This window comes from Ceratotherium simum, chromosome 21, assembly GCF_057802395.1.
Source record: "Ceratotherium simum simum isolate JZ-2026a chromosome 21, ASM5780239v1, whole genome shotgun sequence".
NCBI classification, from domain to species: Eukaryota; Metazoa; Chordata; class Mammalia; order Perissodactyla; family Rhinocerotidae; genus Ceratotherium; species Ceratotherium simum.
The window spans coordinates 36,516,766-36,534,923 of record NC_141920.1 but is presented as its reverse complement, the minus strand read 5'-3'; the positions used below and the strand labels follow the sequence as shown (position 1 = coordinate 36,534,923).

At 40.4% G+C, this 18,158-nt stretch overlaps 1 protein-coding gene across 8 annotated transcripts in view; it reads right to left on the bottom strand.

Moving 5' to 3' along the window:
• The window catches only part of PLCB4 (phospholipase C beta 4), a 385,664-nt gene that overhangs the window by 119,523 nt on the left and 247,983 nt on the right, over positions 1–18,158 (bottom strand). For all 8 annotated transcript variants that reach the window (XM_087445596.1, XM_087445598.1, XM_087445599.1 and 5 more), the window contains 3 exons: positions 13,545–13,625; positions 12,651–12,710; positions 11,225–11,368 (listed from right to left, as the gene is read on the bottom strand). In XM_087445596.1, the coding sequence (XP_087301722.1) occupies positions 11,225–11,368; positions 12,651–12,710; positions 13,545–13,625 (285 nt within the window). The remainder of the gene's footprint in view (positions 1–11,224; positions 11,369–12,650; positions 12,711–13,544; positions 13,626–18,158) is intronic.

Here is an 18,158-nt window from a genome sequence, read left to right as displayed (position 1 = left end):
AGATTGGCCCTGGGCTAACATCTGTGCCCACCTTCCTCTACTATACATGTGGGACACTGCCACAGCACGGCTTGATAAGCAGTGTGTACATCCGCACCTGGGATCTGAACCTGCAAACCCCGGGCTGCCGAAGTGGAGCGCGCGGACTTAACCACTACACCACCTGGCCGGCCTCCCCATCTTTTAATTATACCCCAAAGATTAGAAAACATACAACTGTGTGTAGGCCCATGTTACACATACATTATATTCATAATGGCAATTTCTGCTGCAGTAAAAACTGGAGCTATGTGGTAAATGGAGAAGCAATTGAAAGCTAGTAACGTTTTTCTCTCCCAGGGGCCAAAAGGTGAGATCCAAACTTCATAGTATGCTTCTGGTGCAATTAGAGTAATTCAGTTTGCATTCCCTTGGTGGAGTCACTTGATAACATTTGCAATTAGGGCAAAATGAGCTGCTCTGGCTGGGCCTAGAGCAGAGTCTCTTCTTAGCAAACCTGTCAAGTTCGTGAAACACAATGAAGAGAAACACAATGGCCCCACCAATGAAAACATGTCCTGAGTGAAGACTACAGCATTCTGAACAGACGTGCCCAGGAGGCTGGAAGGTTTCTAAAGAAGCAACAGCTGGTGACACTAAGAAAATCCACCTCAAAAGATCATGGGGATATACAATTACATTGAAGCCCAAGAAAAAGTTTTAAAGAGCAAGAAAATGCATATGATAAAAATTTTAAATGATAAAATACAGTACATAAAACTATATAAACAGCAGGAGCCAACTGCATATGCAAGAAAATTATATGTGCATTAAAAAGACACATTAGCATGGTGGGGGGTTGTGGGGGGGGTGGGGAGCAACTGCTCAGTGGGCATGGGTTCCGTTTGGGAGGATGAGTGTAGGACGAGAAAGAGGCTCTGGTTGAACAACATTGTGTTCTACTAAATGGAACTGAATTGTTCACTTTAAAATGATTAGTTTTACAGTATTTGAATTTCACTTCAATTAAAAAAAGGACACAGAAGAAGGGGGAATACTCTCTAGGGGGTTTTATTTTCTTCTTGTTACTCTTCCATACTTTCTATTAAAATACAGTAGAAGCACATGCTCTGCCATGAGCACTACTCCTTTTGCATTCAGGAACCACCAGGAAACAGCATCAACACAGAAGGGACCGTGCAAATGTTGACAATGACTTGGCCAGCGTGCTAGTGCTGTAGACCAGGGTGCTGGGCCACAGCTCAAGGTTCTTTCTCACTTTGCTCCTCCCACTACTCCAAAGAAACCTCAGCGATGCAGTGACAAAACTCCCTGAAAACAACAGCAAAACCTTCTCAAGCTCCAGTATCCAGCATTTTGAGTAAGTTCAGAGCTAAGAAAAATGACAGTAAAAATCCACTTTGGACTACTTAAGAAAGTAGAGGATTTCAAAAGTAAACAAAGATAGCTGTTTTCAGAATGTCAAGGGGCTAGAGACGTAGAACACAGGGACATCGAGGCCAGGGCTGGCCCTGCAGAGAAGCCCCCAAGGGACTCCGAGTAGCAAGCGGTCTCCTTCGCATTACATGATCCACAGCAGGTCCCCTGACATATACATTCCTCAGAGAACATATTCTAAACAAATTCAATGTCCCTTCTGCCTTCCACCCCAAAGCAACCAGGCCCTCAATTTCTGATGACTATATTATCATACTCTCAGTCAATCAGACTTAAAATCTGGTCTCTACCTCAGCTTCTCCTCTAACCTCACCCAGGAACAAACCCTCTTGATTCCACATTCAAAATGTTTCTCAGGGCCTCCTCCTTGCAGACTCATTAAAGCCAAGAACAACTGATTTTCTTGTATTCTGTCTCAGTACTTCTCAAACTTGAATGTGCAAAGGAAGTACCCCGGCATCTTGTTCAAGTGCAGATTCTGACTCAGCAGGTCTGGGGTAGGGCCTGAGATCCTGCATCTCTAACAAGTTCCCAGGCGATGATGACGCTGCTGGTCCAGACCATATCTTGTATAGCAGTGCTGTCAGCCACATGTTATTACCATAGATGGAGCTTCTTAGAATGTAAAGATCATGTTGCACCTCTCCTACAACGTGAGTCATGACCCTCCATTACCTCCCTAGAATCTCCAGGATAGATTCCACAAGCATCTCAGCTTGGTACTCAAAGTAGGCCACAGTCTTAGCCTAACTTTCCAATTTCCCAATAAAAAGTATTCACTCCAGTCCTCTCACTACACCCAATATTGCAGGTCCAACATTTTTCTGAAATGCTTCTGAATCTCTGTTCATGTCCTAACTCCCACCTGCACAACCTTCTCTCTTCTAGTGGACTGTCCACTATGGACATCCTCATAAGTGACCAGCAGGCCCTCCCTCTTCTGGGTACAACGACTCATTTCTTCTATAGAAATACTCTCTCCCCTTCCCACTCCAACCATAGAGCCTCCTATCCTAGCAGTTTCACGACTGGCCTTAAGGATGATATTAGGCTAATAGGTGATACTAGGCTCATCTGGGGACTTCCATGTACATATGAGTGTCCTGTCAAAGCAACAAACCTGTACTCTCCTTGGTGCCTAGTACACTTGTTTTGCAAAGAGCTTCCTTAAGTCTTATAAGGGAAAGTGACTTCAAGGGTCACTTGGTACAACTCCTTTCTTTTACAAATGAGGATAAAAAGGCCCATATAGTCGAAATGATTTGTCCAAGTTTAAAATTCATCAAAAAATAATTTTTGGATGAATAGCTGAATAAAGGAAGGAAAAAAGAAAAAAAATGGGCATTTTCATTTAAAATGTCAATGAGGTGGACACATTAAGCAAATATTAGCATTCACCTTAGTGCAAATATGTTGCTGCCCGATGGCTGACGTCTAGAGCTAAGGTTCTAAATGATCCACAGACATGTTCGTCATTTGGCACACACAGTGTTTAAAAAAATGAATATATTTGTCAACTTTTTAACATCAGGAGATTCATGTAAAAAATCTGGATGTCCAGTACCTCATGGAAAAACACCACCAACAACAACAATCTCGCAACGTTATGCTCGTGTTCTGAGACTTGGAAAATTCGCTGGAAGTAAGTGGTTGCTGCCTCCAGATGGTGTATGTACACTCCAATTTGCTGAAGTCTACACCATCCCCCTATTTGTCTTCACCTGGCACTTTTTCATTATTCACATCGTCTCCTTGGCTCCTGTAGGCATCTGAGCTCACAACCTTGGCCTAAAGGAACTACAGCTTTTGGTAATACAGGAATAAATAATTTCAGGATTCAGAGAGCACCACCATGGATGAGACGCTGAAACACTGGATTCTGGGATAAATGGTCTTGCAAGAGCAGGATGAGAACCAGGGGAACAAGGAAGAGGGAGCAAGCGAGATGAAAGGTGGTTGTGGGAGGCCCGAGGAGACAAGTTTCACCCACCCCACAGATTCACTGATGAACACAGCCCTCCCAAGGCAGAGAGTTTGATGGTCTCTAAATTCACCAGCAATAAAACAAACGAACCACACTATGTTTATTTAGCAAGAAGAAAACACCTAGGTGGGATGGGGCATTTAAAGCTTACGAATACGCACCCACTCATTTGCTCTGATTCACAGCTTTGTCCTTAAGAAAGCTTTTTACAGCCCTTCATTGATTTGTTTCCCATAAATTCAGAATGGTTTAAAAAACAAAACAAAACAGGAATATTTCAACTTTCAGTCTTGGAAACATGAAAAAAAATACACCATGCCAGACTCGAGGCTCAACAAACTGAGAAGCAATGTGGTGAAGAACTTTAATCAAAGCACAGGCGAGCCTGAGCAGCAGACCAGGGAGTTAATGTAAGTTCTTCAAGGCTTCTGCAGGAGAAGCAGGATATAAATGCTTGTCATTGAGCCTTTCCACAGGGCAGTAGCTCTTAAACTTCAGTGTGCATCAGAATCACTTGAAGGGCTAGTTAAAACATGGGGTTACTGATGCAGTAGGGCTGGGCCAGGGTCTGAGAACATGCTGCTCTAATGAGTTCCCAGGCATTGCTGGAGCTGCTGGTCTCAGGACCACACTTTGAGAACCACTGGCATATATAATACAATTAAAACTGCATTTCAAGAAATAGCATTTTAACAGGGGGGTGTTTAGACACCAACTTATTTCCAGGATCATAGAAACTGATCCATTTTAATCACGCATTTTGTGCTTGGTGAATTCTAATCAATGGTTTGTCCAGTGGAATGGATAGGTCTACAGATCTACCTATACACTACAGTCAATCAATTGGATAAAAACTTGTTTAAGTTCAAAATCCTTGTCATTTTTGGACTTTCTTTTTTTTTTTTTTTTTTTTGCTGAGGAAGATTCACACCTTGAGCTAACATCTGTTGCCAATCTTCCTCTATTTTTTGTATGTGGGTCACCGCCACAGCATGGCCACTGATGAATGGTGTAGGTCCCTGCCGGATCCGAACCCAGGTGCCTAAGCAGAGCAAGCTGAACTTAACCACTAGGCCACAGGGCCAGGGGTGGGGCCTGAGAATTTGCATTTTTAAGAAGCTCCCAGGTGAGGCCTCTGGTTTGACCCCTTTGAGTAGCTCTGTGAGGAGCAAGCTGAGGGGAGGGAGGCTCTGCAGGGTGTCAGCAAAGCCAGTAGGAGGAACTGACTAAGTAGCGCACTTGACTTCTCTTTCAACAAAACAAAGAATAAATCTCTTCTCCAAGAACCTTTGCAGTAAGCCTTCCACTCAACATAATTCAAGTTCAGCAAAGCGATTTCACCATTTAACCTAATTTACTGAAATAACATTTTATTACCTGTTAAACTACCTGACTTTATCTTTTTTGCATACAAAAAGAACACATAACATCTATGTGTTCTAATTTCCTTGGTATTTATTCACGCGCTTATTTGATGATTTGATTACAAAGCACAATTTGTGGAGTTCGCCAAATATTTACAACCTGCATAAAGTATAATGAGCGGTCTGGAAATTGTCTAAACTCGATCCAAATCTTTGCATTTCATATAATAACAGCTTATTTTTGTAATCAAAGGAAAATTCAACTTGGTATAAAATAACAGACTTATTTGTGGAGATGTTAAATGAGGGTTGCATTTCAGTCTTATGTACAGTGACTCTGATTTCAGTCTGCTGAGCAGCGCCAGCTGTAACTTAATGAAAGACATCTGAACTCCCTTCAACTCACCAGAGACTAACTTCTTCCGAGCTAGCTGCATTCTAAGAGAGAAAAAATATATGAGAGAAACTGAGTTGCTTTCCTAGCTAAAGAAAGTTTTATAATGCCCGGCATTATTTGTATAGTTTATGGTAAAACAGTGGGCAAAGAGACGAGAACGATCCAGAAAAAAAAAAGAGCTTTATTACAGTTTAGAAAAAAAATGGAAAATGCCTTCTTCATGTGGCTGCTTTTATTCATCGGTGTTTTAAGCTACATAATGTATCAGACTCACCTATTACCCAAAGCACACTGGGTTTGAGGTAAAAGTGCCAGAGATTTCTTAGCAGTTCTTTGTAACAAAGGGTTTTTAAGGAGAGGAAATGAAAGCTAAGTTTTCTAACTGGAACGACAGGAAGGATTTAGGTAAGCAGAATACAATGATCTAAACTGGAAAGAGGCCAAGACGCCAGGGTTAAGACCTCCAGTCTTGTCAAGGGTTCTCAGCAATAGTCCCATTACATCCTGAAAAGTGACTCTAAAAATAACACATGGAATCCCAGACCTTTTTGACTATCACTGAATCTTATTTTCTCAGTCTTCTTTTCCAAAGATCATTTTCCTCACTTTTCTTAGAGCTAAACTGTAAAACACCTGAAGTGTACAGCATTAAGGGTTATACATATTTACCACCCCGGTGAGAATTTATTGATTCGGTCAACATAAAGACCCCGATGAAACAGGTGTTTATTGAGCACTTACTGGATGTGCGGCACTGACCATTCTAGATGTTGGAGATGCAGCAGTGACAGGACCTTGTCCTCAGGTGGAGGGAGAAACACAATACCTGAATATATGGTATGTGAATAGTGATCAGTGCTAATAAAGAAAAAGAAAGCAGGATAAGGAGGTAGGAAGTGCTAAGAGGTGGCAAGATGGGAAGCTAAGGTGATATTCCAGCAGAGACTTGAGAAATCCAAGGGAGAAATACTACGTGTCACTGGGGAAAGAGTGTATTCCAGGCAAAAAGAACAGCAAATGCAAAGTCCCTGAAGCTGGAAGGAAATACAGAGGAGGAAAGAGGGAGATGAAGGCAGACAGGAGAAGGGAAGTGAAGATTGCTTCTCACAGGGTCTTGTGAGCCTTGGAGGGTTTTGGGCAGCATAGTGATGTGATCTAAACTACATTTTAAAGACATCCCTCCAGCTGCCTTTTTTTTTTTTTTTTGCTGAGGAAGATTCACCCTGAGCTAACATTCACTGCCAACCTTCCTCTTTTTGTATGTGAGCCACTGCCACAGCATGGCCACTGACAGACGAGTGGTATTGGTCTGCACCTGGGAACTGAACCCAGGCCCCGCCGAAGCAGAGTGCGCTTAACCACCAGGTTACTGGGGCTGGCCCATTCCAGCTGCTATTTTGAGAATAGACTAAAAGGGGCAAGGCCAAGGTAGAGAATCCAGTTAGGGGAGAAATGATATTGGCCTGGATTAGCTGTAGTGATGGTGGCGGTGAGACACAGCCAGATTCTAGATCCAAGAGTGTTTGTTAATAGGCTGATGCAGGACATGCGAGGAAGGCATTCGTGGTCTCAGCAACCTGAAAGGACTGTGGGTGAAGAGTGAAAGGTCTGGATTTGGACTTAAGTTTACGATACCAGTAGACATTTATTTAGTAGGAGAGAAAGGTATATAGAATAGAGCTCAAATCTTCTAAATAGAGTGGCAAGGCAAGCTTATTTACTCTTTTAGCAGAAGGGGCAGCTGAAGAAAACAAAAGCTAGCTAGAAAGATGTCTTTTATACTGGAGTCATCTTTTATTGAAAAAAGCACAATCATATTTTCAGTCATATGTACTGGAAAATATTTTGTATTTATTTGAAACTTCAATTCTGAGAAACTCGGATTTCATGTAAAATTTTATTGACTCTTAAAACACCCACTTGAAATAAGAAGAAAAAATATCAGAGAAGGCTTTTGGGAAGTGGAAGAACAAAGAAAGTAAAATAGCTTGCACAAAGTCAGGAAAGCTTCCTCCATGTGCAAGTTGGTCCTCCACAGAGAGCACGTGAAGTTGCAAGTTGGCTCATTTGCCTGGATTAAATGTTTGGCGAAGTGAGCTTTTCAGAATGTTCGGATTGCAGTGTTACAAGAGCCCAGGAATTAAGTACAGAGTCAAGAATCTCATAGGATAAGTACTCCTAAGCAAGTTCTATACTAGAGACTCTCTTAACTTACATCTCATTTGTCAGACCAAAACTCGTCAGATGTTCATAAAACAACCAAAACACTCTGACCACCCAGAGAATGCTCAACTCTCTCAGTTAATAAGCTGTTTTCCAAAATGTTGTACCCGTTTTTTCTCACCCTATATGCTAACCATGAGTTACTTATGTTTCCAAACCTGTTTATGTCTGTTGCAACAAAAAATTACATAAACCAGTGAAATATGCTTGTGGAAAGAAAGAGGGTGGTTGTTTCTCTAGTTGAGTATTTCGGAAAGATTTCTTTAGAGGCGAGTTGCTAATTTTTTTTTTCTCAAACTGTGTGTGAATAAGACAACTAAAGGATTGGGAAAGAAGTCATACAATTGTAGGATTCTGTACTCCAATTGCTTCACAAGTTTCTTTCAAGTCTCAGCTCTACTTTAAAGACACCAAACTAGATATTTGAGACAATGGATTATGGGTAGGGTATAAACAAAAAATACATCAACTTCAATCAACAGACCCATACTTTAATGAAAAGACTTTGGCCCTAACGTTAAAAGATTAGCCAACATTGAACTACATTTATGTGCTTCAAGTTAAAATAAAGTGTTTAAGGTATGTATGTGTTCTTTGTAAAAATGATGACTTGCTTTAACTGACTTTTGTGATATACTGACCAGGAATAAAGCTGGCTAAGGGGGCAGTTAGCATATTCTACAGCCCTGTGATTCTAGGCTGCACTCATGTTACAGTGCTATCATAAACTGAGTCACAAACACCATTTCAGATACATGGGGAGGTCTCAACATTTCTTACCTGACCTGATTTAATTTATGAATTTTGCCATCATTTTGACCTGCAGTAACTACATGTGTGTATTCTGAATAAATCATCTCATTTTGATGGCTTATGTGTTCTGTTAGGGATAGTAACGCAAACAGAGGAATAGGAATAAAATGGCAGTGATGGGGAAAATGCTGTCAATGCTAGAGGTGGTAAATATTAGGACGTGGATTAATATACTTACTTTAAGTTTTGAAATCAGGAAGTGGGCAAGATTATCCACATACATGTAGAATTAGTGAAAACATTTGTTCAATGTGTTCTTCTCCAAGTGTCAATCAACCAAAAGGATATGCTCTAATAATTATGAACTGTCTAGTTTGGGCAATGAGATTTATATTAATATTTATATATTACACTATTACTGAAATATAAAATTCTAAGTAATAATAGTTCCCAGAAGCTGAAACATTTAGTTTCTTCAATAAGAGCATACAGGTTTCAGAACATGGCTCTTAAACAAAATGGAGCAAGACTGACAGCATTCGAACCATGGAAAGCAAAAACATTATGGGATTTACAGATTTGAGCCACCTTCCCAGGACTGTCCTGCTCAGGGCATGAGGTGGAGTGGGCAGCACCATGAGAGACATCGGAAGGCCTGAGTTATAGGCTGGACTCGGGCCTGGCCTGCTGTGTAGTCTTAGGTGGGTTAGCTTCATTCTCCTCATCTGAAAAATGAGGTGGTGCAAGCCCTTCCTAAGTTTCATTTCCAGCTCTAAAGTTCTGTGACCCTGTGACCATAATAGCTAACACACATCGAGGCTCTCAATGAGAAAGGCAGTGCACGAGGCACTTTCCATGTAATGCATGTAATTCTTATGACAACCCTAAAAGATATTTTGGTATTATTCCCATTTTACAGATGAAGAAAATGAGGCACAGACAGGGCAAGTTGTGTGTCTAAGCCACAGAGCTGGTCATTGGAAGAGCAAGGATTTGAGCCCAGGCACCCTGGTCCCAAAGTCCAGATTCTTAAGCTCATACTGAGTCATACTGTTTCTTGTAATATGACGAGTTGACAAGAGCCAGGAAATGGGTCTACAGAACTGTCTTTTTGCAAAATTTCAGGTGACTAAATATCTATCTGATTAGCAAGACTTTTTCTTCATGGGTGGTCAGCACGTACTTCCAGGATTGAATGCTGCTATGACAAATAGCAACTAAAAAGAACTCTGCAGGAAATACGCAGGCGGGAGCTACAAGCAGCAGGAACAATGCTTGTTTAGATCAGCAGGGTTCAAGAAACCATTCAAGCCAGGTGTCGATCTGAGTAAAATAATAAAAGAACTTGAAAGTACTGCAAAATCTGTTCTCCCAGAGTGAGGCCACCTGGAACAAGAGCACAAAACCAACAAGACCCCCACGAGGACAAAAACGGAGGCTCTCGTGTAACACGGAGCATCCATTCCTGGCTCCAAAGCCATAAGGCCAGGAGCTTCCCAGACTTCACTGCACATATGAGTCACCTGGGGGGGGTCTTGTTAAAAATGAAGATTCTGGATCAGTAGGTCCGGGTGGGCCTGAGACTCTAGCCTGTAAGGAGCTCCCAGAGGAGGCCTATGCTGCTAGAATACAGACCATACTTTGTGAGTGAGGGTAAACGAGCCTTTATGGTCTTGGAGCCTGCAGAACTCAATTCTGCCACCAGGTAGCTCTAGGTCCAGGGTTAAGTCTTCTCGTCTCAGTTTCATCAAATGATCTTACTTGTACATTCCCTTCTAGCTCTAAAATTCAATTTATATAATGATGCCTTTCTCATTGAACCCTACACTGAGTTTCTACTTGTAGGATTAATGGGAAAATGAAATGCCTCCCCCATACCCCATCCCAGGTCTCTGCATTGGGAGAGTAAAGGCTCAGGCCTCTTCACTCATATTATAGAAAGATAATTGGAGCTCTGTTCAGAGATAAAACCACCCTGAAAACAAACGACTTGCAGAAAGGTGATTTATGTCTGAGACTTGCTACTTTGGCCAAAATCTCTTTGAGACTTACCTGCCAGGGCAGTGGCATGCTGCGTATGGTATTAAAAGATGGATCATAACCCAATACTTTAATAACTTATTGGTGGACAGGGGGAGCTTGGATATCTTAACCAGCTAGACCTATGCTGTCTATTGTGGTAGCCATTAGCCACATGTAGCTATTGAGCACTTGAAACGTCAGATTTTGAAGACTTAGTATGAAGAGAAGAATGTAAATTATATCATTAATTAATTTTATATTGATTTAATGCTAAAATCCCAATATTTTATATATATTGAGTTAAATAAAATATTTTAGTGAAATTAATTTCAGCTGTTTCTTCTTTTTAAATGTGGCTGCTGGAAAATTTAAATCACAGCAGTCAGGCGTCACTTGACGATGGGGATATGTTCTGAGAAATGTGTTGGTGGGTGATTTCGTCATTGTGTGAACATCATAGAGTGTAATTACACAAACCTAGATGGTATAGCCTCCTATACAACTAGGCTGTATGGCACTAATCTTACGGGACCGCCGTTGTATATGTGGCCTGTCATTGACCAAAACGTCATTATGTGGCGCATGACTGTATATCTGTGGCTTGCATTATATTCCTACTGGGCAGTGCTGATTTAGCCCCTTGCTACTCAAACTGTGGTTCTCACACCAACAGCATCCACATCAACTGGAAGCTTGTTAGAAAGGGAGAATTTTGTCCCCACATCAGACCTATTGAATCAGAATCTGCATTTTAACAAAATCCCAGGTGATTTCCTGTGCACATTCAAGTTTGAGAGGTGCTGGGCTAGTTCTTCCTGCAACATATCACAGTAGTATTTGGGCTGTTGGAGTACATGAGTGCCACACTAAAAGGGTATTGTGCATGCTGAATTTTCTACACCAACATTCTAGCAAGGCAATGGAAATATTTTTAAAAATTTTAAATTGTTATACAATTTAAAAATATATATCAAAATAGTATACACAAAAATTTACGTGCATCACATATATACACATGAGGGGAGGTTGTTTCACTGAGGCTACCTTAGTTACTTCTGGATTTTCAGCCACCATGTACGTGAAACTGATGTTCACCAGATCTGTACCACTGCAGACGCAAACTATCCGCCCTTCCAGATCATTTTCTGATTTTCCAACAGCTTCCAGAGCAGCCAGGATTTTGGGATCCTGCATAGAGGTATACAAATAGAAAAACATATGTTAGATTAGAGTATGGAGAAAACACGGCATAAAGAAACCACATTTGACATAAAAAATATACATAAGGGCAAGTTTTCTTTCTATCTAAAATGCCCAGATAACTAGCATTGTTCTAAAACTTGAAGAGGTAAAATCTGTAAAACTTGAAGAGGTAAAATCTGTAACACTATACATTACTTGAACTCATTTGGTAAGAAATGTATTATAATATTATTGATTTAGGAAAATAGCTGTGGGGTCTTTCTTTCCATTTTTGGTTGCAGTTATTGGAGGATCTGGAATATGGCAATGTCATAGATCTTGTGTCCACACAGATCGAAGGGGTCTCTCACAGAGAACAGTCACCAAGGTTTCACAGGAATAAGCACGGCATTGCCACACCAGCAACCACAAGTTACCCGAAAATGAGATCAAGTCTTTCAAGTAGCCTGGACACAAAGAGTGAGTATGTTCATCTCTAGAAGCCAAGGCATCCTCATTTGGAATGAAGACTGTGTAAGTTCACCCTAATTAGCAAATAAAATAGTGTCTTTGTCCTCGAAAAGAAGTCAGGAGGAAATGCCAACATAGTTACACAGAAGTTTTAAGTAACAAAAGAGGATAGCTTTAAAAAAACAAAAACGAAGTTTGGAACACAATTTTGTTTTGAACCTCTAAAAACCTGCAGGGCTATTACGGAAAAAAGAATAAATACTGTGCTAGAATACTCTATTAAAAAAACCATCTTTTAAATTCCTAGCACACCTATGAAAATAGCTTCTTACTCAAACAAATCAATCACTGTGAAGAAGGCTGATTTATGTGCTTTGTCATTTTCTTTTCTCTCAGAGGTGAACTGAGCCTTCAAGGTGAGCGAATGTCTGCCTGCACAGGTGCACTAATATGGAACTCCCTGAGCCATTTAAAATCTTCACATCAACCACAGACCAGAACTGACTCACTGCTTGCTGAAATAAGGTTGGGGCGGGGGGAGCTTTCAAATTAATTTCTGAGTTAAGGGAACTGTTTCTTTGCTGCTGGCATATGCAGGGGTCTTTGCTTTCAAAGGTCAATAACATTTCTAATATAACTAAACACAATGCAGTTCAATTCACCCAACAGTCATAGATGAGAAGATTTCTAAACTGTGTCTGTTCTTAATTCTCAGCAATGCTTTTGGGGCAGTAACAGGTTCAACAGCATTCCAGAGACCATTTCCAATCTAAGTAAATCAGTGTTTAGAAGAGCAGCAAACACCAATCACAGGTACCTTTGGTGTGGCTCCCAACCGAACACTGTTGATGAGGGAGCATTCTAGCACTTGTCCTTCCTGAAAAGAGAGAACACAACACAGCAGTGAGCCTAAATTCTGCCAGACTTATGGCACAGACAAGGTCCTTCGCAAAGGTTTGTGAGGATGAAGACAACGCTGATGAGAGTAAGGTAGAAGAGGAAGGGAAAAACAAATAACAACAATAATAATTTCCTATGAACAGAAATAGTCAAGACCTCAAACATTCCATTTCAAACATATATTTTTGAATGCATACGTTCAAACATATATTCTATAATGTTTTTATAATTATTTATAAAATGCTGTCACTTTTGCACACACAAAATTGTTAATAATGTAGGTACATCATTAAATATATGTGTGTACATGAAATACTGAGTGGGAATAATGCTAACATTTATATAATTCCAATTCTACTTTTCTTAAATTCAGCTCAAAGGTTCATTAAATATGTACATTGTGCCATGCATTGCATTATGTCCTGGGGTATAACAAGATGAAAACGCTCTTAATGCACCTTTGAGATTTCAGCTTGAACATCTCTCCTTTTGGGAAACCTTCCTAACTCCCAAGATTAAATCAGATCTGCCTGTTTAAAGTTCTTGTAGCAGCCTGACCTTCTCTTTCACAACACTCAATGACTTGTAATTTTTTTTTTCTTGGATGCCTGACTTTGCTCCTAGACTGGAATCTATGAGGGCTAGGATAATGCCCTGCTGACCACTGTATCCCCAATGCCTGGCACGAAATCTTCAATGAATGAATAAGCATAGGGTCTATACCCTCAAGAGGGACTCCGTCAACTCGCTGAGAAATAAAATGGCTTAGACCAGACAGCAGGAAGAACGAGCTGCTGTTCCTGTGCCATACCTTGCCTTCACTTCTCCAGGTCAGAAAGAATCCAAATTCATCCACTTTGAAGAGGCAGTTGGGTTCAAACACAAAGGATTCCTGTTAAAAAGAAATGTGTTGATCTGCATGACTCACACCATTTTGAATCTAATAAAAATGCAAATATCTTTTAGCCTCTAAACAAAGGAAAATGAGAAATCACCCTTTTGCATCCTGAATCTAATGACCACACTTCTTAATATGGGATGTTTTCATTTTGAAAACTCTTTGCATTTATTTTTGTATTGAAAGATTGATCAATTTTACACAGCATCTTCCCCTAAAATAGCTTTAAGAATGAAACATACTGATGTCCTGAAGGTTATAGAGAAGGAAGTTTCTCTAAGACCGTGGAAAAAGAGCTCCCAGAAGGAAGGACTGCCAGGTTCCAGTCAACTGGTCTCCGTCCGCACAAGAGGAATCACTGCCTGTATCTAACATAGCGTCAAAAATCAGGAAGTAATTTTTTTGAAAGTCATTGATTTTTTTCTTTTTTTGCCTACACAATTCAGCATTCTGATGTTTACTGAGAAAATTGCTGAGATTTTTTGCTTTTATATCCAATCTCACTCGGCATCCTGTAAACCAGGACTTGAACAAGATTTTTCGCTACTCAAAGTGTAGTCCTTGGACCCATAGCATCAATATCGCCTAGGCGCTTGACTGAATTGCAGAAGGTAGGGCCCCAGCCCAGAGGGACTGAATCAGTCTCTCTAGCATGGAGCCCAGAAATCTGTGTTCCAACAAGCCCTCCAGGTGATTCTAACACACACTAAAGTCTCAGAACCACTGCTGTGGACTGCGGCACCAGAAACTCTGTTGAAAACCATAGAATCAAAATTGGAATCAAGAACGAACGCTAGCCAAATGCAGGGGCCCCAGAGCAGCTATGTTGTACTTGCCAAAAGATTCCTGGTCTTGAGCAAGAAAGCACTTTTATGCTTAAGAAAATCAGGAAAATTCTATGTCAATGAAAGAAAAAGTGTGTTCAGGCAATGAACCCAGATGCCCTCTGCCCTCTGTTTGCATTACACCAAGACTTGACACCCATGTGTCGACAAATCCACACGTTCTTCTCATGATCTAAAGAACTTGTCCTCCTAGATCATTACAACGCCAGCAATAGGGAGGGAACCTGTCTGGCAAACATGGACCAGAGCAATGACTTAAAACAGATAAAGAGTATAGGATTAAGATGTTAAGGGTAGTTCAGACTCTTAGTTTCACCCATCAAAATGTATCTTTCTAAATTCCAGGGAAGCAGCAACATTCATCAAGGGAAATTCAATGTCAAGATACTGGGCCACCATAAAGTGTCTGAATTTAGAGTCCTGGAGACCCTGAACAAAGCCAGCCTTCACATTTGTTTGGGTAGTTTTCTGACAGATGACGAATTATCATACATATTTCAACTCTATACCATGCAGGTGCTAGGCACTGCAGACACAGCAATGAATAAGACAAAGGAAGGAGCATGGTACGCCCTTTGCCTTTGGAATCAAAGCCCAATTCTGCCATTTATTTGTTATTTACCTTCTCCTAGAAAGAATCTAAGTCTCAGAATTCTTATCTAATAAATGGAAATATTTACACCTACCTTTCATCAGGCTTGTCGTGGGAATTAAATGAGATGGTAAATATAACGAACAGCACAGTTATAATTCGGCAAGTGGTAGCTACTATCAATAATGTATGGTTCAAATTTCCATTTTTGATAGCAAAATACTAACAATATGAAATTGCCAGTATGTGTTGTTTTTTGATCCACAAAAATGGCACTTTTGTATGGTTCAATTTTTCAGAAACAGCTTGACCCAGAAGTTGACACTTCAGATGTTTCTTGGAGAATGAGTAGAAATTATCCAGGTAAAGAAGCATGCCAGGCAGGGGGAGCAGCACTTGTAAAGACACGAAGGCTTGACCTGACACTGGGGACTTCTGAGGAGGTGGTGTCCTAAGAACATCTCAAGGAAGTGGCAGGGGATGAGACTGGACACACAAATAAGACTAGATCAAAAGGCTGTTGTACGCCACACAAAAGGTATTAACCTTGACCCAAAAGGCCAAGCAGTCTTATATTGTTACTAACTCTGAAGTGAGAATTATCAACTAACTAAACTATGAGAATTAACACATTTCAGAACACTTCCCAAGCAATATTCTAATGGTAATGAATTCTGGTGCACAGTGTTCAAAAGTACGTCCTAAAATGGTATTTATAGAGTAGACGCACAATGAATCAGCTACCATCAATATTATTTATTTATGTGTACCCTATCCAATTCCAAATAAGGATTTGAGATGATCCATGAAATATACATGATAAATAAGAACGGTTTTCCAACTTCTTTTAACGTTGAACTTTCAGTTTCTTGGCCTCCTTAAGAGCAATAATTTTCTTTTTTTTTCTTCCCCCTCTCAGCTACCCATTTACCTTCAGAGCTAATCACCACCACCTTGAAATTTCGATTCCTTAACATCCCACTCTTGGACCACTTCATCTGATCCTTCTAGCGTCTAGCTCTACAGTCCTTTTTGTCCTATATTAATTTGACTTCTTTGCAACTTCCTATTTGTTAACCCCGCCAATCTCACTATCCATCAGCTTTTCCTCTTTTTACTTCCATCCTTGTTTAGCTTATTTCTATGGTCCTATATTACAATCACTCCTTCACAGACACCCTCAAATTCCATGCATAGTTTTTTGGCCAAGAAAACAGAAAATTAAGTCCATATTTTATCACTGAATTTGATAAACAAAATCACAAAACTGGATTGTCTGGCTTTAGTTTAAATTCAAGATTATAAGCTTCAAAATGGATAGTCAACAAAGACCTTCAAATTCATCATTCTTTCTTAAAAGGTTCCCCACTCTTTGACAGGACTATTTCATTGCTTCTTCTCAACCCCTTTACTCCCAGCCAATTACTGTGCTTCACTGATTAAAGGAAATTCATCAGATGAGCACCTCTCTCCTTCTTCCCTATTAAGCATGCTTTCTCCCATCAAAGGTCAATACTCCACTTCTGCTCCAGACTCAATCGTCTTCTGATTCTATCCACTTTCACCTACACAAGGATTTCAGTCTTTTATCACCACCCAATACGCATCAGGTTTTTCCCCCCATTATATCATTCCTATCAGCACACAAATATGTGCTAGTTGTTCCCACTTGGTCCTTCATTTACTACCTCATGTCTCTGATCCTCTTCAGGGCATAATATCTTAAAAAGTTTGTATTCACTGTCTCCACTACCTTTCTTCCATACTATCTTTGACCAATTCCATCTGCCTTCTGTTCCTATCACCCCTTAAAACTTCTCTGGCCAGGTTTACCATGACTTTCATGCTGCCAAATGCAATGCACACATTCCTTTTTTCATCTGATTTGATCTCTGAGTCATTGACTATTCCCTCCTTCTTGAAACACTCTCCAATCTTGACATCCTGGTTGTGTTCCATTCCTTTCATCTCTTTTCCTTCTAAACCCAACTTCTACATGTTCCCCAGGACTTGGTTCTCGGAATTCTCGTTTCCACCATGTTCCTAGATCTCCTTTAGCCCCACGGCTTTAATATCATCTATTTCTTGATGACTCCCAAATTTATAATAGCAGCCCAGTCCTCTCTGAGTTCCAAATTCAGATATCTAACTCTCTACTTGATATCTCTACTCAGATATTCTAAAATTAACATGTCCATAACCGAATTCTTTTTCCCTAGCCCCCTCTCTCCAAGCCTCTCCATCACAAGACTTTCTTAGTTCAATAAATGTCACTAATATCTACCCATTTATTGAAACAAAGAGTCATCTTTGACTTTCTTTCATCCCTTCCTTTCACTTCCATTAACAAGTCTACTTCCATAGCATTTTTCACGTATATCCATTTTACTCCATCTCCCCCACCACCACCACCACGGTCCAAACCACCATCATCTCTCCCGTGGATTGATCTTCCCACTTCTACTCTTTCTTTCCACGGCAGCCAGATTGATTTTTTTAAACTTTCAAGCAGCTCATTAAAACCATCCAATGGATTCCCATAATACTTAGGATAAAATCCCAACTCTTTACCATGGTCTAAAAGGTTCTGCACAACTGGGTCCTAGAGTCCTTATCTCATGCCTTATCTCATCTCTTTCTGTTCTTTGTTTTCCTTCCTGTTCACTACAACCACCAGAACTCTTTCCTAAACTTCTCAAGCTCTTTATGGCCTCAAGGCCTTTGCACTTGCAGTCCCTCCTGTCCAGAAGTCTCTTCCTACTGCCCTTAGCATTAGCTGGTGCCTCATCTTAATTATCCCCTCTCTAGAGGAGCTTTCCCTGACCTCCTTAATAGGTCTCTCATTTTATTCTCTATTACAATCCTGATTATTTCCTTGCTTGCACCAAACACAGTCTGCAATTATTTCATCTTTTTGTTAATTGATTTATTGCCTGGCCCCCACACCAGAGCATAACGTCCTTGAGGGCAGAGTCCTTGAAACTTTCTTGTTCACATTTGCATTTCAAGCGCCTAGCACATCAAAGGCACACTGAAACTAAATTCATGCACTAAAAAGTGAAATGAATGAATTTTTTTTCAAATAAAATC